This window comes from Oncorhynchus mykiss, chromosome 30, assembly GCF_013265735.2.
Source record: "Oncorhynchus mykiss isolate Arlee chromosome 30, USDA_OmykA_1.1, whole genome shotgun sequence".
Classification (NCBI taxonomy): Eukaryota; Metazoa; Chordata; class Actinopteri; order Salmoniformes; family Salmonidae; genus Oncorhynchus; species Oncorhynchus mykiss.
Window position 1 is genome coordinate 20,939,716 of NC_050570.1, and position 18,431 is coordinate 20,958,146.

The 18,431-nt window shown below is 45.3% G+C and overlaps 1 protein-coding gene across 2 annotated transcripts in view; it reads left to right on the forward strand.

Moving 5' to 3' along the window:
• The first annotated feature begins 2,644 nt into the window (after positions 1 to 2,644).
• Positions 2,645 to 18,431, forward strand: part of LOC110521537 (ephrin type-B receptor 1) — a 182,206-nt gene continuing 166,419 nt past the window's right edge. The window contains exon 1 of one of the 2 annotated variants that reach the window (XM_036968882.1): positions 2,645 to 2,688. Coding sequence is in view for 1 of the 2 variants with exons in the window: in XM_021599141.2 (XP_021454816.1) it covers positions 10,818 to 10,875 (58 nt within the window). In the remaining variant the exon portion in view is untranslated. Of the gene's footprint in view, positions 2,689 to 10,554; positions 10,876 to 18,431 lie in introns of those variants that run through there. The other variant, XM_021599141.2, reaches the window with a different exon arrangement.

The following is an 18,431-nucleotide window of genomic DNA, read 5'->3' on the forward strand; positions in this document are numbered from 1 at the left end:
ACTTTAAACAAGGCACACCTGTTAATTGAAATGCATTCCAGGTGACTACCTCATGAAGCTGGTTGAGAGAATGCCAAGAGTGTGCAAAGCTGTCATTCAAGGCAAAGGGTGGCTACTTCAAAGAATATAAATATAAAATATGTTTTGATTTGTTTAACACTTGATTCCATATGTGTTATTTCATAGTTTTGATGTCTTCACTATTATTCTTTAATGTAGAAAATAGTAAAAATAAAGAAAATCCCTGGATTGAGTTGGTGTGTTCAAACTTTTGACTGGTACTGAATATATATAAAACTGGGCCTTTAAATCAACAACGTTTTATATCTGTCCCATGACAAAATGTGTAGAATTGCAGGAATTTTGCTTGAAAACGGCCAAATCTTCTTCTAGGGCCAGGAACTTGGTTAATCTTTGTTGGTGATCAGGCCTACCACTGTTTGTGTCATCAGCAAACTTAATGATGGTGTTGGAGTCGTGCTTGGCTACGCAGACATGGGTGAACAGGGAGCACAGGCAGGGACTAAGCACGCATGTTGTTTAGTCCTAGGGTCCTTAGCTTAGCGATGAGCTTTGTGGGCACTATGGTGTTTAACGCTGAGCTGTTGTCAATGAACAGCATTCTCACGTAGGTGTTCCTTTTGTCCAAGTGGGAAGGGGCAGTGTGGCGTGCAATTAAGCTTGCGTGGATCTGTTGGGGCCATATGTGAATTGGAGTTGGTCTAGGGTTTCCAGGATGATGGTGTTGATGTGAGCCCATGACCAGCCTTTCAAAGCACTTCATGGCTACATACGTGAGTGCTACGGGGAGGTAGTCATTTAGGCAGGTTACCTTGGCATTCTTGGGCACAGGGACTATGGTGGTCTGCATGAAACATGTAGGTACAGTGGCTTGCGAAAGTATTCAGCACCCTTGCCATTTTTTCTATTTTGTTGCCCTACAACCTGGAATTAAAATGGATTTTCGGGGGGTTTATATCATTTGACTTACACAACATGCCTACTAATTTGAAGATGCAAAATATTTTTTATTGTGAAACAAACAAGAAATAAGACAAAAAAAACAGAACACTTGAGCGTGCATAACTATTCACCCCCCTCTACTTCGTAGAGCCAACTTTTGCAGCAATTACAGCTGCAAGTCTCTTGGGGTATTGCTCTATAAGCTTGGCACATCTAGCCACTGGGATTTTTGTCTATTCTTCAAGGCAAAACTGCTCCAGCTCCTTCAAGTTGGATGGGTTCTGCTGGTGTGCAGCAATCTTTAAGTCATACCACAGATTCTCAATTGGATTGAGGTCTGGGCTTTGACTAGGCCATTCCAATACATTTTAATGTTTCTCCTTTAACCACTCGAGTGTTGCTTTAGCAGTATGCTTAGGGTCATTGTCCTGCTGGAAGGTGAAAATTCACCCCAGTCTCAAATATCTGGAAGACTGAAACAGGTTTCTCACAACGCCATCCATCATTCCTTCAATTCTCACCAGTTTCAAAGTCCCTGCCAATGAAAAACATGGTGTTCTCGGGGTGATGAGATGTGTTGGGTTTGTGCCAGACATAGTGTTTTCCTTGATGGCCAAAAAGTTACATTTAACCAGAGTACCTTCTTCCATATGATTGGGGAGTCTCCCACATGTCTTTTGGCAATCACCAAATGAGTTTGATTATTTTTTTCATAAAGCCCAGCTCTGTGCAGTGTACGGCTTAAAGTGGTCCTATGGACAGATACTCCAATCTCCACTGTGGAGCTTTGCATCTCCTTCAGGGTTATCTTTGGGCTCTTTGTTGCCTCTCTGAATAATGCCCTCTTTGCCTGGTCCGTGAGATTTGGTGGGCGGCCCTCTCTTGGCAGGTTTGTTGTGGTGCCATATTCTTTAAAAAAATGTATAATGGATTTAATGACGCTCTGTGGGATGTTCAAAGTTTCTGAAATGTATTTATAACCCAACCCTGATCTGTACTTCTCCACAACTTTGTCCCTGACCTGTTTGGAGAGCCCCTTGGTCTTCATGGTTCCGCTTGCTTGGTGGTGCCCCTTGCTTAGTGGTGTTGCAGACTCTGGGGCCTTTCAGAACAGGTGTATATATACTGAGATCATGTGACAGATCATGTGACACTTAGATTGCACACAGGTGGAGTTTATTTAACTAATTATGTGACTTCTGAAGGTAATTTGTTGCACCAGATCTTATTTAGGGGCTTCATAACAAAGGGGGTGAATACAAATGCACGACCGCTTTTCCATTTGAACGTTTTTTTTATTTCACTTCCCCAATTTGGACTATTTTGGTTATGTCCATTACATGAAATCCACATAAAAATCAATTTAAATTACAGGTTGTAATGCAACAAAATAGGAAAAACACCAAGGGGGATGAATATTTTTGCAAGGCACTGTAGTTAGAGGATGCAGGGCTCCAGGGAATGTTTCCAATACTCCTTGAAAACCGAGGTGGTTTCTTTTATTGGGCCACTGCTCCCAGGAGTGTTGATGTTTACCCTTTATATCCTGGATCATGCAAACGTTTAGGCCTGCTACTTTTCCAATAAAGTGTTTTTCTATTAATTACAGCTGCCAACACATTTTAAAATATAATGTGACATTGAGAGAATAATTATGTATCTGATTTGATCTTGTTTGTAAGTCCAGCCTGAATAATGCAGAGTAACAAGGATTCTACTTTTTGCGTAAGTTCCTTTATACAGTCTATCAGAACAGAACCTGTGTGTGTGTGTGTGTGTGTGTGTGTGTGTGTGTGTGTGTGTGTGTGTGTGTGTGTGTGTGTGTGTGTGTGTGTGTGTGTGTGTGTGTGTGTGTGTGTGTGTGTGTGTGTGTGTGTGTGTGTGTGTGTGTGTGTGTGTGTGTGTGTGCCCTTTTTCATGCTCATATGCCACCTTTTCATGCACATCTGTAAGGATATTCTTTACCTAAACCCCATCTTCACTTGAGCCCACATTCACATACAACATGTAGGTTGGCTTGAATTAGTGCATAGTGTCTCAGGTATACATGTAAACTGAACTGCAACGTGGAATACGTGTCAGTGCAGTGGTGCTGGCCTGTTTTTTGTTGTCCAATGTCATCAGATGACTTATTTTTTCAAATGGTGGTCTACATTTCACAGTATGTTCTTTTTGAGTTGGTCCATGAACTCCAAAAGGGTCAACAAATATTGACTTTAACAGGACAATGTCCTCCACAGACTTGCTGTTCAAATACACAACCAGTGTAATTTAGTTTCATCATTATATTACGGATGCTGAGATGAGAGTGAAATCACCAGAAAGTAGGTGATATAGAGAGTATTAGTAAGATAGTTACTGAAAGAGAATAATGCTGCTCAGAAGCATCACTTCTTGCCTCCCATCTTCAGCAACCATAGACAACCTGTTCTCAGTTGCCAGGGCAGGCAGCTTGGTTCCTGATATCTCTCTGGATGACACACTGCAAAGCTTCCTATCCCTGGACTCAAGTGCTGCTCTCGAACAACATTATGCAGACATTCAGCAACACTTGTCTGCTGAACAACTCTCTGTTTTCAACCAGGACCTGACGTCTTTATTGGGAGGGAACACAAATGTGGCCTTGGGGGGTGTGGGTGTTGTGGCACTAGCCCTGTCTCTACTCTTTGATGTCTTAGCCCACAAGGCAAAAAGGCATGGGGACAGCAAGAATGCTATGGACCCTACCAAAATGATCTTTGGAATCGGCAATTCCTCAAGAATTGGGTCCCTCATCAGTGAATACCTGAAGCTGGTCCCTGAGATAGCCAATGACATGAACAAGATGGCAGAGGTGACAGAGCTCTATGACCAGTACCTGAAGTATGAGCTGATTGACCATTTTGAGAGGATGACGAACAAGAAACGCATGGGGTCAGTGGCCATGAAACAGTGGCTGTGTGGGGCCTCTTTCCACCTGCACATGAGGATCCATGAGATCCGATTGGGCTCCGTTCCACGAGGCTCAGCAGAAGCACTGCGTCTCTCCTACAAGACTGCATTCACAAGCCTGGTCAAGCTCTATACAGCCCACCTACGCAAAAATATCCAGGAGATACCACCAGAGCCAGGAGCCAACAGCATGCCAGGGCTCCTGGTCGTTGAGCCCCACAGGAACATCACACACAGAGTTCAACACAGTCCCTGTGAGTCCAAGGTCATTGGAGACGCTCTGCTGACCCGGATCATTGCTGCTCAGGAGATTGAAGAGAGCAAAGACTTCTTTCTGCAGTCTGAACATGACTTTTATAAACTGATCAACCAACGGGAAGGTTTTGAATTGCAGAAAAGTAATTCATAGCCAAAAAGAACAGTCAATCATGACTGTAATTAAGGTGATTTAATGTTAGCTGCAATCTGGAAAGTAATGGAATAAGTTAATTTAAAGGGTGTAGTGGTAGTATCAAAGGTAGCGGTGAATTTTATATTTTGGGATGGCTAGATAAAGAATGCATTGTGTAACCAGACGCTGAGTCTGTGTCAGCATAAATGTATGTACTGTTTGTGTCTGAAGTCAGCATCAGTCAATGACCTGATTTTTCATTGGCTGAAAGATTTTCCGACATCTAATAACCCTAGATTCCGCTGTTTGGTTATTAGATGTTTGTCCTAGCCGGGACAATGTCCTTCAGACTCTGAGCCCATCATGTGTTTAAATAAACAGGCAGTATTCGACAAAGTCTTAGGAAAGAGGAGCGAGCGTGTTAGACAGACAGCACAGCCCAAACATGGGTAACAAAGCATGCAGTCCATCTTCAGAAACTATAAACTGTCTGTTTGAGGTAGCCAGCCATGCAGGCATCGTTCCTGACATCTCCCTGGACAGAACCCTCACCAACTTCCTATCCCGCAACTCCACTGCTGCTCTGGAACATCAATATGCAGCCATCCAGCAGAACATGTCGGCTGAGCAACTAACAGCCTTTAACCAGGATCTGACGTCTGCATTTGGAGGGAGCACCAAGGTGAGCCTGGGAGGTCTGGGTATTGTGGCGCTGGCGCTGTCACTGCTCTTTGAGGTCTTGACTCACCAGATCCATGAGCAAAGGTCATACATAGACCCCATAAGGAGGATCTTTGGAGCGGATTACTCTTCAGAAATCGGCCCTATTGTCAGTGAGTACCTAAAGCAAGTTCCTGGTATAGCCAATGATAAGAAGAGGATGGCAGAGCTCCTCAAACATTATGACCAGAAGCTTAAACAGGAACTGGATAACTTCTATTCAAAGTTGGTCATAGAGAGTAGCATGAGCTCCGCTGGTGTGAAGCAGTGGCTGAACGGGGCAGCGTTCCACATGCACATGCGGATCCATTGGTTCCGTATAACTGCCTTACCAGAAGGCCCTGTAGATGTACTGAACCAGTACTATCAACTTAGTATCCCTGGTTTGATAAAGACTTATACAGAGTTCCTACAGAGAAATATTCAGGAGACCCCCTCGTTGACGAAATCCAACGGCATGTCTGGGCTCCTGGTCATTGAACCCTACAGGAACGTCACACACAGAGTTCAACACAGGCCCTGTGAATCCAAGGTCATTGAAGACTTTCTGCTGGCCCGGATCATTGCTGCTCAGGACATTGAGCAGAGTAAATACTTCTTTCTGCATACTGAAAGTGACTTTGATGATCTGTTAAAGCAACGGGGAGATTTTGAGCTGAAGAGATGAATGAATAAAATCATATTTATCTGCATAATGCACAGTGGTAGAAATAATGATTTTTACTCTTATAGTTGGCTTATTACCAGTAATTAATGTCTACTCATGTTACAAACACAAAAAATATTTGATTACCACATAATAAAGTAACAAAAATTGAGACAAACCAGCATTCATAATGTTCTGTAGTGTGGGACTTCGGCACACATACCCCCCCCCCCCCCCGGGCAATAACAAGACTAGCAGATACACTGAGTTTCTCACTGAGTCAAGGCGTGTAGTGCACTATGTACTATGTACTTTTTTATTTAATTTTTATTTAACATTAATTGAACTAGGCAAGTCAGTTAAGAACCAATTCTTATTTTACCGTGACGGCCTACCCCGGCCTAACCCTAACCCGGATGACGCGGGGCCAATTGTACGCCGCCCTATGTGCGCCATACAGTGGGTTCCTCTTTAAAGGGGGTCCTGTGTAAAAAGGGGCTGTTGTGTGAGGATATTGTTGTGATTGGATATTGGAGGGTTCTGAAGAGGAAGGGTATTAGGAGAGGACCTCTGACAGGTTCATTGACAAGGTTGTAGAGTTTTATAACTGTGGTATAGTATTAATGCGCTGACCAATCTCATGCATCTGTTTCATACATGGCTTCTGTTCCTGTGTCTTCTGTACCACTGGTTAGCTACCTTGAGCTGATAGCACATATCAATTGTGTGTGTGTGTGTGTGTGTGTGTGTGTGTGTGTGTGTGTGTGTGTGTGTGTGTGTGTGCTTGCAGGGTTGCGATACGTGTGTGTGCGCAGAGGGTTGCGGTACGTGCTTGTGCGTGTGTCTGTGTAGGTGGTGCATCACTGTGCGTTTATGTGCAGCTGTGTGTAGGATTGGGCGCAGAAATGTTTTTCAACACTATCTGGTTGCTACCATCTAAAGGTCAGCCAGCTCCACAGAGTCGGCACAGGGCTGTAGTTGAAAGTAGAGCAGGTGAGCGGAGCTGCTGTATTGATAAGAGAGGATCAGGCTCCGTCAGCAGGCCCTGTGTACATCAGTGTCCCAAGGGGACGGGAGGAGGTGCAGGGAGTATGCCACTTGTTGAAGCAGGACCCTCGTAATGGGGAGGCAGGGCGTAGGGGAGGGGGCAGGAAGGGGAGTCAGGCTGGGGGAGGAAATAGGCATGGGGTGGGTTGGTGTGGGCAGCCAGCAAATATATAAATATATGTGTAATAGCCGCAGATCTACGAATTAAAGGAGATGTAATGGGAGCATGTGTGAGGTGTGCTAATGAAGACTAGTGGGTGAACTAATGTAACAGCACACACTAAATGTGTGTGTGTGTGTGTGTGTGTGTGTGTGTGTGTGTGTGTGTGTGTGTGTGTGTGGATGGGAGTGGGGGAGAGTTTTGTTACCTTGTGCCTGTAGAACAGCTCTTCAGTGCCACACAGTGGCATGTGAGGGGGCAGAGCACAGTGGGGTGTGAGGGGGCAGAGAACAGTGGGGTGTGAGGGGGCAGAGCACAGTGGGGTGTGAGGGGGCAGAGCACAGTGGAGTGTGAGGGGGCAGAGAACAGCGATGTGTGAGGGGTCAGAGCACAGCGGGTGTGAGGGGGCCGAGCACAGCAGGATGTGAGAGGGCAGAGAACAGTGGGGTGTGAGGGGACGAAGAAGAGTGGGGTGTGAGGGGGCAGAGAACAGTGGGGTGTGAGGGGGCAGAGCACAGTGAAGTGTGAGGGGGCAGAGAACAGCGATGTGTGAGGGGTTAGAGCACAGCGGGGTGTGAGGGGGCAGAGAACAGTGGGGTGTGAGGGGTTAGAGCACAGTGGGGTGTGAGGGGTTAGAGCACATTGCGGTGTGAGGGGTTAGAGCACAGCGGGGTGTGAGGGGTTAGAGCACAGTGGGGTGTGAGGGGTTAGAGCACAGTGGGGTGTGAGGGGTTAGAGCACAGCGGCGTGTGAGGGGTTAGAGCACAGCGGGGTGTGAGGGGTTAGAGCACAGCGGGGTGTGAGGGGTTAGAGCACAGCGGGGTGTGAGGGGTTAGAGCACAGTGGGGTGTGAGGGGTTAGAGCACAGCGGGGTGTGAGGGGTTAGAGCACTGCGGGGTGTGAGGGGTTAGAGCACAGTGGGGTGTGAGGGGTTAGAGCACAGCGGCGTGTGAGGGGTTAGAGCACAGCGGGGTGTGAGGGGTTAGAGCACAGCGGGGTGTGAGGGGTTAGAGCACAGTGGGGTGTGAGGGGTTAGAGCACAGCGGGGTGTGAGGGGTTAGAGCACTGCGGGGTGTGAGGGGTTAGAGCACAGTGGGGTGTGAGGGGTTAGAGCACAGCGGCGTGTGAGGGGTTAGAGCACAGCGGGGTGTGAGGGGTTAGAGCACAGCGGGGTGTGAGGGGTTAGAGCACAGCGGGGTGTGAGGGGTTAGAGCACAGTGGGGTGTGAGGGGTTAGAGCACAGCGGCGTGTGAGGGGTTAGAGCACTGCGGGGTGTGAGGGGTTAGAGCACAGTGGGGTGTGAGGGGTTAGAGCACAGCGGCGTGTGAGGGGTTAGAGCACAGCGGGGTGTGAGGGGTTAGAGCACAGCGGGGTGTGAGGGGTTTGAGCACAGTGGGGTGTGAAGGGGGCAGAGAAACTTGCAAGGGTGTGAGGGGTTAGAGCACAGCGGGGTGTGAGGGGTTAGAGCACAGCGGGGTGTGAGGGGTTAGAGCACAGCGGGGTGTGAGGGGTTAGAGCACAGCGGGGTGTGAGGGGTTAGAGCACAGCGGGGTGTGAGGGGTTAGAGCACAGCGGGGTGTGAGGGGTTAGAGCACTGCGGGGTGTGAGGGGTTAGAGCACAGTGGGGTGTGAAGGGGGCAGAGAAACTTGCCTTCTCCACCCTCATTTAGGCAGACAGTAATATTAGTGAGGGCAGCAAGTAATTGTATATTCCATGCAATGTGCAAAATTATTTAACATATAAAATGGGAAATAAATGTATACAGATTACATTTAATGCAACACTCTATGCATTTAGACACTATTTATTCTTATTACTCAAATTACTATCACAACGTGAAGTGTTCTACATTTTTCTAAATACTTATTATATTAATTCAGTTTGATTCTAGAAAATAGCAGCAAGTACATTGAAGTAGCACGCAATTAATATTCATGCTGGCAACCCACTTTCAAGGTGTTTGTATAGGGAAAGGGAAAGGTATAGAGGACATCAGTGGTAGAAAATAATGATTTATACACTTATGGCTTATGTCCTGTAATTATGGAATATTCATGTTACAAACACAAATGATAATTGAATTACCAAGAAGAAAGTAACAAATATTCAAATTAGCCAGCATTCTCAATGCAGACACACACACACACGCACGCACGCAGACACACACACACACGCACGCACGCAGACACACACACACACGCACTTACGCACGCAGACACCCACCCACACACACACACACGCGCCCGCACGCAGACACACGCACGTACGCACGCACGCACGCAGACACACACACACGCACGCACGCACGCAGACACACACACACGCACGCAGACACACACACACGCACGCATGCATGCAGACACACACACACGCACGCACACACAAACTCACACACACACACACGCCCGCACGCAGACACACGCACGTACGCACGCACGCATGCAGACACACACACACACACGCACGCACGCAGACACACACACACACGCACGCACGCAGACACACACACACACGCACGCATACACGCAGACACACACACACACGCACGTACGCACGCACGCACGCACGCACGCACACACGCAGACACACACACACACGCACGCACGCAGACACACACACACACGCATGCAGACACACACACACAAATGCACACACACTCACACACACACACACCCCTGCCCGCACGCAGACACACACACACACACGCACACACACACACTCACACGCACGCACGCAAACACACGCACGCACGCACGCAGACACACACACACACGCACGCATGCACACACGCACGCACGCAGACACACACACACGCACGCAGACACACACACACACGCACACACACACACGCCCGCACGCACGCAGACACACACACACACACACACACACACACACACGCCCGCCCGCACGCAGACACACACACACACACACACGCACGCACGCGCGCACGTGCACACACACACACACAAACATTATTCTCTTCCTCAGGTGAAGAAGGCTAAACGTGATTGATTGGCTGGCGAAGTGATCTTTCCCCTGTTATCCAACTGCAGGGTCATACGATCTCATATTATAACTACTGCACTACTACACACATAAATCCAAACCATTTCATAGGCCAACACTTTTTCGCTTCAATGCACCCGTTCAAAATTCCTATGCAAAGCCATGATGACACAGTAATGGACACAGTTGTTGGAAAAGACTCTTAAATCCGCCATAGTCTCTTGCAGGACATAAACCATTCATAAATCTATGAGCCTACTTAATCAACGAGTTGGTCTATTGTAAAGGAAAGCAGATATGCATTGATTCGGTCGCTGTCCTGCATGTGATGGGTTTTGTTCTCATCAAATACAGATATTACAGGTGACAATTCAGTATATCATCATGGGCTATGGAAATAACTCTCATGACTATGCATAGCCATAAAACATCATGGACTGCTTAGATTTATGGAATAGGATGAGAAATAAAGGGTAAATGCAATCACATTATCTACATAGACCATTTATCACTGACATTAATTTGATTAAAAACACCTATCAGGTGAAACTGTGCATGCAGTACTTTCTCTGGACCACTAGTCGCTGCTCTTTCCCTTCAGAATGAGCGCAAGGCAACACAGGGGGCTTTTCAGTAGTTTGAAAATGTTAGTAGGACTCTGAGCGGGTCCTCTGCTGGGATTGGTTTGAGATCCACTATCTTCTTTCCGTGATTGGCCAAGAGGTGTTCAAGGGGTGTGAGACGTGGAGGGGGCCCAAGGTCTTTCTCGCATCCGGCTTCACCTATTCCCTTCGTGCCACAAGCCTCCAAGTATTAGGTTTTCATACACTGCGTACAGTACGGTTTGAAATGTGACTCAAAATAAGCACTGGTGGAATACTATTCTGTGGCAGCTGAAGGACTTGTGTTTACACCTTTTTGAAAGGGAGAGGAAAGGCAGACCACCTTTGCCATGCCAGTGGATTTGTTTGCGATTTTATGCGTGATTGCTACGGTTTACGCAGTGGAAGGTAAATTATAGGAGTTTCTCTTTTGTAGTTATGATATTGTATTGCTATGTGTGAGCGCGTTTGAACGCAATGTGTTACATAAACATGGCTATTGTAAGCACCTGGATGTTTTTATCTTCTAAAGGAATGGGAAGCTATTAGGATCTTAGATGGGATAACTTTGGAGCTGGTTCCGTGGCGCCTCAGATGGATGCCGGGCAGGCAGAGGTACCCAGGTTCGAGGGTGGGTTTAGCCTACCACTGCCACCAGACGATGGTGGACTTTGACTTTTGGGTCACACATTCCCTTCAATCATTAGGCTACAAGATGGACATTGAATCCATTTATATATATATATATGTGTGTCATCTTTGCGTTATAGGCTTCAATTGGTTAATTGTGTTCAATTAATGACCAATCATTAAATGCCGCGGCGTAATTAAATGTTAATGCAACTATCTGTAGGCCTAGTACACCAATTACACCAATATTATTTGATATGATATTACCTCCCCGAAATATAGGCTAGTACAGATGAGGGACGCGTGCGACAGCCAGTCCCCGGCACCCTGGTGAAGGATATGCAGTTAGTCAGTGCGCCGTGGAATATTTCATATGGGTCATGTTTTAGATGGGTGACAGGCATTGTACCTATAATGATTTATTTATCTGACTATATCCCCCTAAACCTCCATAAATCATGACTTCACTGAATCACATTTTGATGTGGAGCTGTGCCTGTCAAGAAGTTAGCTGTAGAGAAGGTCGTCCCCTAAATGCTATCTGTTCGACACACTATATTATGAGATACGTTTCCTTCAGGTATGCGGGGTTTGTTCCTCTCATGTTAACGATTGTCTGGTTTTCAAAAAAAATATAAACTTTTTAATGTGGATTTTGTCTATATGGATGTTTTTGAGTAGGCTACTCGGGAAGAATCCACAGGTCGGGCTGGTCTCACCAGGTTTATTGATATACCTAGACGCTCTCAGTGAAGCATCATCAGCTATGGATGTGGTAAATAGCATAGCAAACGCCAACCTGGACTCAGGGGTAAACATAACATAGTAAACTAAATATGGGACACTCCAATTAGTTCGATATGTTATTTTTCAGTATAGTATGTATTCATTTGTGGATGTCCGTCCATTTATTTATGTTACAAATTACAATTCATATGTTGCTAATTGCAATTTGAACAATATGTTCAGAATTTCCTAAATGTATATGTTCGAAATTCCAATTTGTTGGGACTAATGTTAGATAGGTTAGGGCAGGGGTGGGCAATTCCAGTCCTCAAGGGCCTGATTGGTGTCACAGTTTTGCCCCAGTCGCAGCTAACACACCTGACTCCAATAATCACCTAATCATGATATTCAGTTTAGAATGCAATTTGATAAAATCAGCTGTGTTTGCTAGGGATGGAGTTCCCTGGGTTAGGAATTAGGTTAAAGGGTTAAGGTTTGGGTTAGGGGAAGGGTTAGCTAACATGCTAAGTAGTTTCAAAGTAGCTAGAAATTAGTAAGAAGTTGTGAAGTGGCTAATGAGCTAATATGCTAAAGTTGTCCGTGAGGAGATTCAAACACATTCGCATAATACGCTTACCCATCCACGCGTAATGCGCCTTGACCAACTTAGTGTCCAGCCTGAGATTGGAACGTTGGGAGTTCAATCCCTGGCTGAATTGCACCAAAGTCTGTAAAAATTGGACCCATTATGTCTCAGCTTGGCACTCCGCATTAATGAGTTTGATTGGTGGTAAGGCCCTGCGATAGACTGACTTCCTGTTCAGGAGGGTGTACTTGTATATTAAGCTGCCTCACGCTACAGAAACAGGAAATAGGATCCTGCTCCTATGAGCCATTCTGTCTCGTGCAAGGCTACTTACTTACTTACATCCACCCGAACCAACCTTCTGTCTTATGTAACCATACCAAATGCAACATATCATACTAATATGATTTGACCAAGATTACATTTACTATGTTACACCCAGATTATGAGACCAGGCTGCCAACATGCATCAGTGGTGCGTGCACCCAATGACCGTCCACTGGGCACAAATCAAATGCCCTTGTCTCTGTTTTTTAAGGTTTCTTATAGATCAATGCACCGATATACACCATGGTTAGAAAAAAACCCTGTATCAAATATTTAATCTTTGATTTGATACAATATTTCACAGCAGGTTTTTGAAAAGGCTAAAAGAGTGTTTAGGTATAACCTGTACTCAGTATGTGGACTAGGGTTGACTGGTCATATAGTGAGGCCCCTTACCATTTGCCTGGCTATGACAATAACCTGACTAATCCTTGGACCGGACCCAGTAGAGGACTGCTTAGTTCACCTATTAGTGGCCAGGCCCCATGAATGAGTTGGCCAATGTTTAGGCAGTCATTGTCATTAAATATCCACAGCTTGCTTTGACAATCTAGCCATTAAAAATGCCTATCAGTGAATTGCCCTGGCTTTGTCAATGAGCTGGCCCAAGCTTTATTTGGCCTTGTCGAGCATTGGGTATGGTGTGGCCAATCAAGCCAGTCCTTCAGAAGGACTTTCTCTAACCGATCCTCTGTGTCCTAATTAAAACTGGTGCCTGTTGCAGGCAAATTGCTGCCTAATGAACTGGTTGATTAAGTAATTAAACAAGCCTCTGTTTATGGGAAACAACTTTATAGTGATGATTGGTCCAGAGCATAACTCTCACAACCTTACAACAGTGACGGTCTCACAGGCAGTCGGTGTGCTGCTCTCTGTTTCGCTTCATTCTCTCCCTACCATACCATCGGATCTTCAATTCTCTTCTCCCTCTCTTCGTCTGTCCTTTTATTCTCCACAGTTAATTGTGTGAATATTTCAACATGTCTTCTGAATTCAAATGACACCAAAAACCCAAACAATCAAGTGCTCTGATCTAATCCGCAGTGTGTTTTAATGAGTCTTTTCCTTGTCGTCTTTCTTCATTCCTCTTTTCATCTTTTGCCCTCCTGGTCCTCCCTCCTTTTCCCTTTCACCGCATCTGCATATTTCTCTCACTAACTGTCCGTTTGTATTCTATTCATTTCCCTCTTTTCTCTCATGTTCCCGCTCTCACCCTGTGTTTTAATGAGCTTGCATGTAAGATATTAATTATTAACTAGCCTTCAATAAATGGACAATATCCCCTAGCTTGTTAATGCTGCCTCTACTTAAAACCATAACTCCCAGGCCTAGCCTTATCCTGACTCCCTCAGGCCTCAAGCCTGTTGGAAAAGGGACAGAGAGGAGAGAATGAGAGAGGTGGTGAGTTAGTGAGGGATGTGGATTGTGTAAGTCACTGAGTGAGTGTCATTGGCTGTGGTGGCGGTGCTGGGGTTTTTCATTTAAAAAAAAAATATTTCACCTTTATTTAACCAGGTAGGCAAGTTGAGAACAAGTTGTCATTTACAATTGTCATTTACAAGATAAAGCAAAGCAGTTCGACACATACAACAACACAGAGTTACACATGGAGTAAAAGAAACATACAGTCAATAATACAGTTGAAAAATAAGTCTATATATGATGTGAGCAAATGAGGTGAGATAAGGGAGGTAAAGGCAAAAAAAAGGCCATGGTGGTGAAGTAAATGCAATATAGCAAGTAAAACACTGGAATGGTAGATTTGCAGTGGAAGAATGTGCAAAGTAGAGAGAGAAATAATGGGGTGCAAAGGAGCTAAATAATAAATAAATACAGTAGGGGAAGAGGTAGTTGTTTGGGCTAAATTATAGATGGGCTATGTACAGGTGCTGTAATCTGTGAGCTGCTCTGACAGATGGTGCTTAAAGTTGTGGCATTGGGGGCCCCTCCCTTCCTCCCTGACACAGGCTAATGAGAGAGGCCCCTGAGCCTGTTTGGCTTTGGAAAGGGGGGCTTAGCATAAGGGTACAGGGGCCTTATGTCCGTACAAAGAATCATTGTTATGTCTGCGTGGACCTGCTCCAGGGCCTGTTTCCTCTCTCTCTCTGTGTCATTCATTCATCCATTCTCCTGGTAATTAAAGTCTTCAGTAGCGGTAGCAGCAGCTCCTGGTGAAGGCGAACAGAGCTCTCTGTGTGCCTCACAGCCCCCCGGCTAAAAGACTAATTGGTTTTTGTTTTGATATTGTGTTTGAAGTTTGAATGTCTGTGGTTACGGACTTTGCTTTGTGTTTTTTAAACATTCTATTATTACATTGAATAGTAGTCAATATACATGTTTACAAAGGGACAACAGTAGGAGAGTGTTAGACCAAAGGAGGAGGGAGAAGAGGCAGGAGCGAATTAGGTAGGTAGGGTAGGTAAGAGTTGTAAGGCTTAAGTCTCTCTCTTTCCTTCGCCTTTATTATTGTGGACCAGGCAGGCCTAAATACGTTGGTGTTTCACGCCATCCTATTTCTGTCCTTTCCATTTAGGCACCCTTCAAGACAAGGGTGCCTCATCTCTAATGTCATGCTAGTCCTGGTCCACAAAGGTCATAGGTCAAATGAAGGATTGCTCAGTGAATATCCATATGACTGCAAGAGCCATAAAACTCAGAAAACAAATGCTAGAAACTATTCACCCAGAGCACATTATACAGCAGAATTTTATTAGCTGCTTTTCGGGAATGCTCAGGCACTGTTCTGTTCTTATATTCTATCTGTGGTGTTCTCTGTTCAGCATGCCCTTTTCCCCTTTCAGAAAAATGAGAGCAAAACAAGGGACATCAGATTTATGGTAGAAAAAGAGGGAGGAAAAGTTTTGAACGATGGAAAAAAAGTGTGTAGGAATGTGGAAGGTGATAGAGTAAGGAAGTTGGTAATGACCTTGCCCCCCTCTTCCCCCTCTCCCCTCTTAGTCTCTGCAGTTGACGCTGACGTAAACTGAAAAAAAGCATTTTCAGGTAATTAGGTATTGATTTTTAAGAAGCAGGAGTACTGAAAAAAGAACGCAACAGCCCTCTTCTTCTCTGCCCTCCTTTCCTCCTCGATACTGGAGTGAGCAGCCGAGTTAGACTGGCTGTCAATCTTGGCTGCAGGGCCAGCCTAGTGGGGAAGAGAAAGGGTTCAGCAACTAGTGATGCAAAGTCTGGTGTAGACTAAGCACCCCCACCCCCAAACATCTTCCCGTGGCTATGTAAGGAATCACTCAATATATATATTTTTTTAAGTGTTCCCATCTGGGTGAGAGTCTTTCCAGTTGCTAGTGCAGTGGAGGGCCAATCTCTACTTCTGTCCTTCCTATTTGTATTCAGATGTCTAGTAATGTAGATGAACAGGAATTAAATTGTGTCATTGCTGTTTTAGACAATGCTGATCATGTGATTTTCAGCCTGCTTTTCTTGTAAGGATAGAGACGGACTCCCTGTGGGTGTGAACATGGACTCACTTTGCCACCCAGTTCTTTCCCCTCATGATTCACAGCCTCGTTATTTTAATATGTTGCAGCCCTTATTTCCTTTTTAAACCCAGGAAACAATGCCATAAAGCTGTTACGTACCTCGTGAATCTTCCTGAGTGGCCATTTTAGATCCCTATTAGAGCCTTAAATGCTTTGTTTTGGGTTTATGACCTCAGGAGTGTACTTATTTTGACTTCAGAGAGAGTGAGAGATAGAGGGAGAAGAAGGAGAGAGAAATTACAGCTGTCATACTTCTGGCACTATTGTTGATGTCTCTTATTAGTCTGTGTATGGAACAACACAGGAGAAGAAAGATATCTGAACATTACAAATTTGAATTAACAGCCCAATCTTTGATGCATTTCTTATCCTATTGCAAATCCACAGGGCAATATGGTGATTTGACTGTTTTGGTTACCTGGTGATCAATAAGCTATAGGGGAGATATTGGGGTGCCAATTACCTTGTTGTTAGGGTTGATTTACCAATATCAGGATAACATTGAATTCCCTCAAGGATAGATATCACATCCACGTTTAAATGGATTGACAGATGTGCAGACACCCTTTTATTTTTTTTATTTAACCAGGTAGGCCAGTTGAGAACAAGTTCTCATTTACAACTGCGACCTGGCCAAGATAAAGCAAAGCAGTGCGACAAAAACAACACAGAGTTACACATAAACAAACGTACAATCAATAACACAATAGAAAAATCTATGTACAGTGTGTGCAAATGTAGAAGAGTAGGGAGGTAAGACAATTAAATAGGCCATAGAGGCAAAAATAATTACATTATCGCATTAACACTGGAGTGATAGATGTGCAGATGATGTGCAAGTAGAGGTACTGGGGTGCAAAAGAGCAAGAGGATAAATAACAATATGGGGATGAGGTAGTGGGTTTGCTATTTACAGATTGGCTGTGTACAGGTACAGTGATTGGTAAGCTTCTCTGACAGCTGATGCTTAAAGTTAGAGAGGGAGATATAAGACTCCAGCTTCAGTGATTTTTGCAATTCGTTTCAATCATTGGCAGCAGAGAACTGGAAGGAAAGGCGGCCAAAGGAAGTGTTGGCTTTGGGGATGAAATATACTTGCTGGAGCGTGTGGTACCGGTGGGTGTTGCTATGGTGACCAGTGAGCTGAGATAAGGCGGGGCTTTACCTAGCAAAGACTTATAGATGACCTGGAGCCAGTGGGTTTGGCAACGAATGTGTAGTGAGGGCCAGCCAATAAGAGCATACAGGTCGCAGAGGTGGATAGTATATGGTGCAGAAATCGGTTGAAGAGCATGCATTTAGTTCTACTAGAATTTTTAAGCAGTTGGAGGCCACGGAAGGAGTGTTGTATGGCAGTGAAACTCGTTTGGAGGTTTATTAACACAGTGTCCAAAGAAGGGCCAGATGTATACAGAATGGTGTCGTCTGCGGCAATTGAGTCTGCCGATAAGAATGCAGTGATTGACAGAGTCGAAAGCCTTGGCTGGGTCGATGAAGACAACTGCACAGTACTGTCTTTTATCAATGGTGGTTATGATATCGTTTAGGATCTTCAGCGTGGCTGAGGTGCACCCATGACCAGCTCGGTAACTAGATTGCATAGTGGAGAAGGTACGGTGGGATTTGAAATCTCAGTGATCTGTTTGTTAATGAAGATTTTAGAAAGGCAGGGAAGGATGGATATAGATATATAACAGTTTGGGTCTAGAGTGTCACCCCTTTTGAATGGGGTGATCATTTTAGAGGGCCCATATTGTCTAGCCCAGCTGATTTGTAGTGGGGGGAGGGGGGGGGGGGTTTGCGTTCCTAACTGACTGCCTGAGTATATTGGGTCCTGACTTCCCTGAAAATGTGCATATCGCGGGGGCTATTCAATGCTAATGCAGAACGCCACAGGATGTTTTTGTGCTGGTCAAAGGCAGTCAAGTCTGGGGTGAACCAAGGGCTATCTTCTGATGGGATGAGGTCAATATCCTTCCAGGATACCCGGGCCAGGTCGATTAGAAAGGCCTGCTCGCTGGAGTGTTTTAGGGAGCATTTGACAGTTATGAGGGGTGGTCGTTTGACCTTTTGGTGGTATTCCTAAGCCAGGATTCAGACACGGCTAGGACATCAGGGTTGGCGGAGTGTGCTAAAGCAGTGAATAAAACAAACTTAGGGAGGGGGCTTCTTTTGTTATCATGCATGAAACCAAG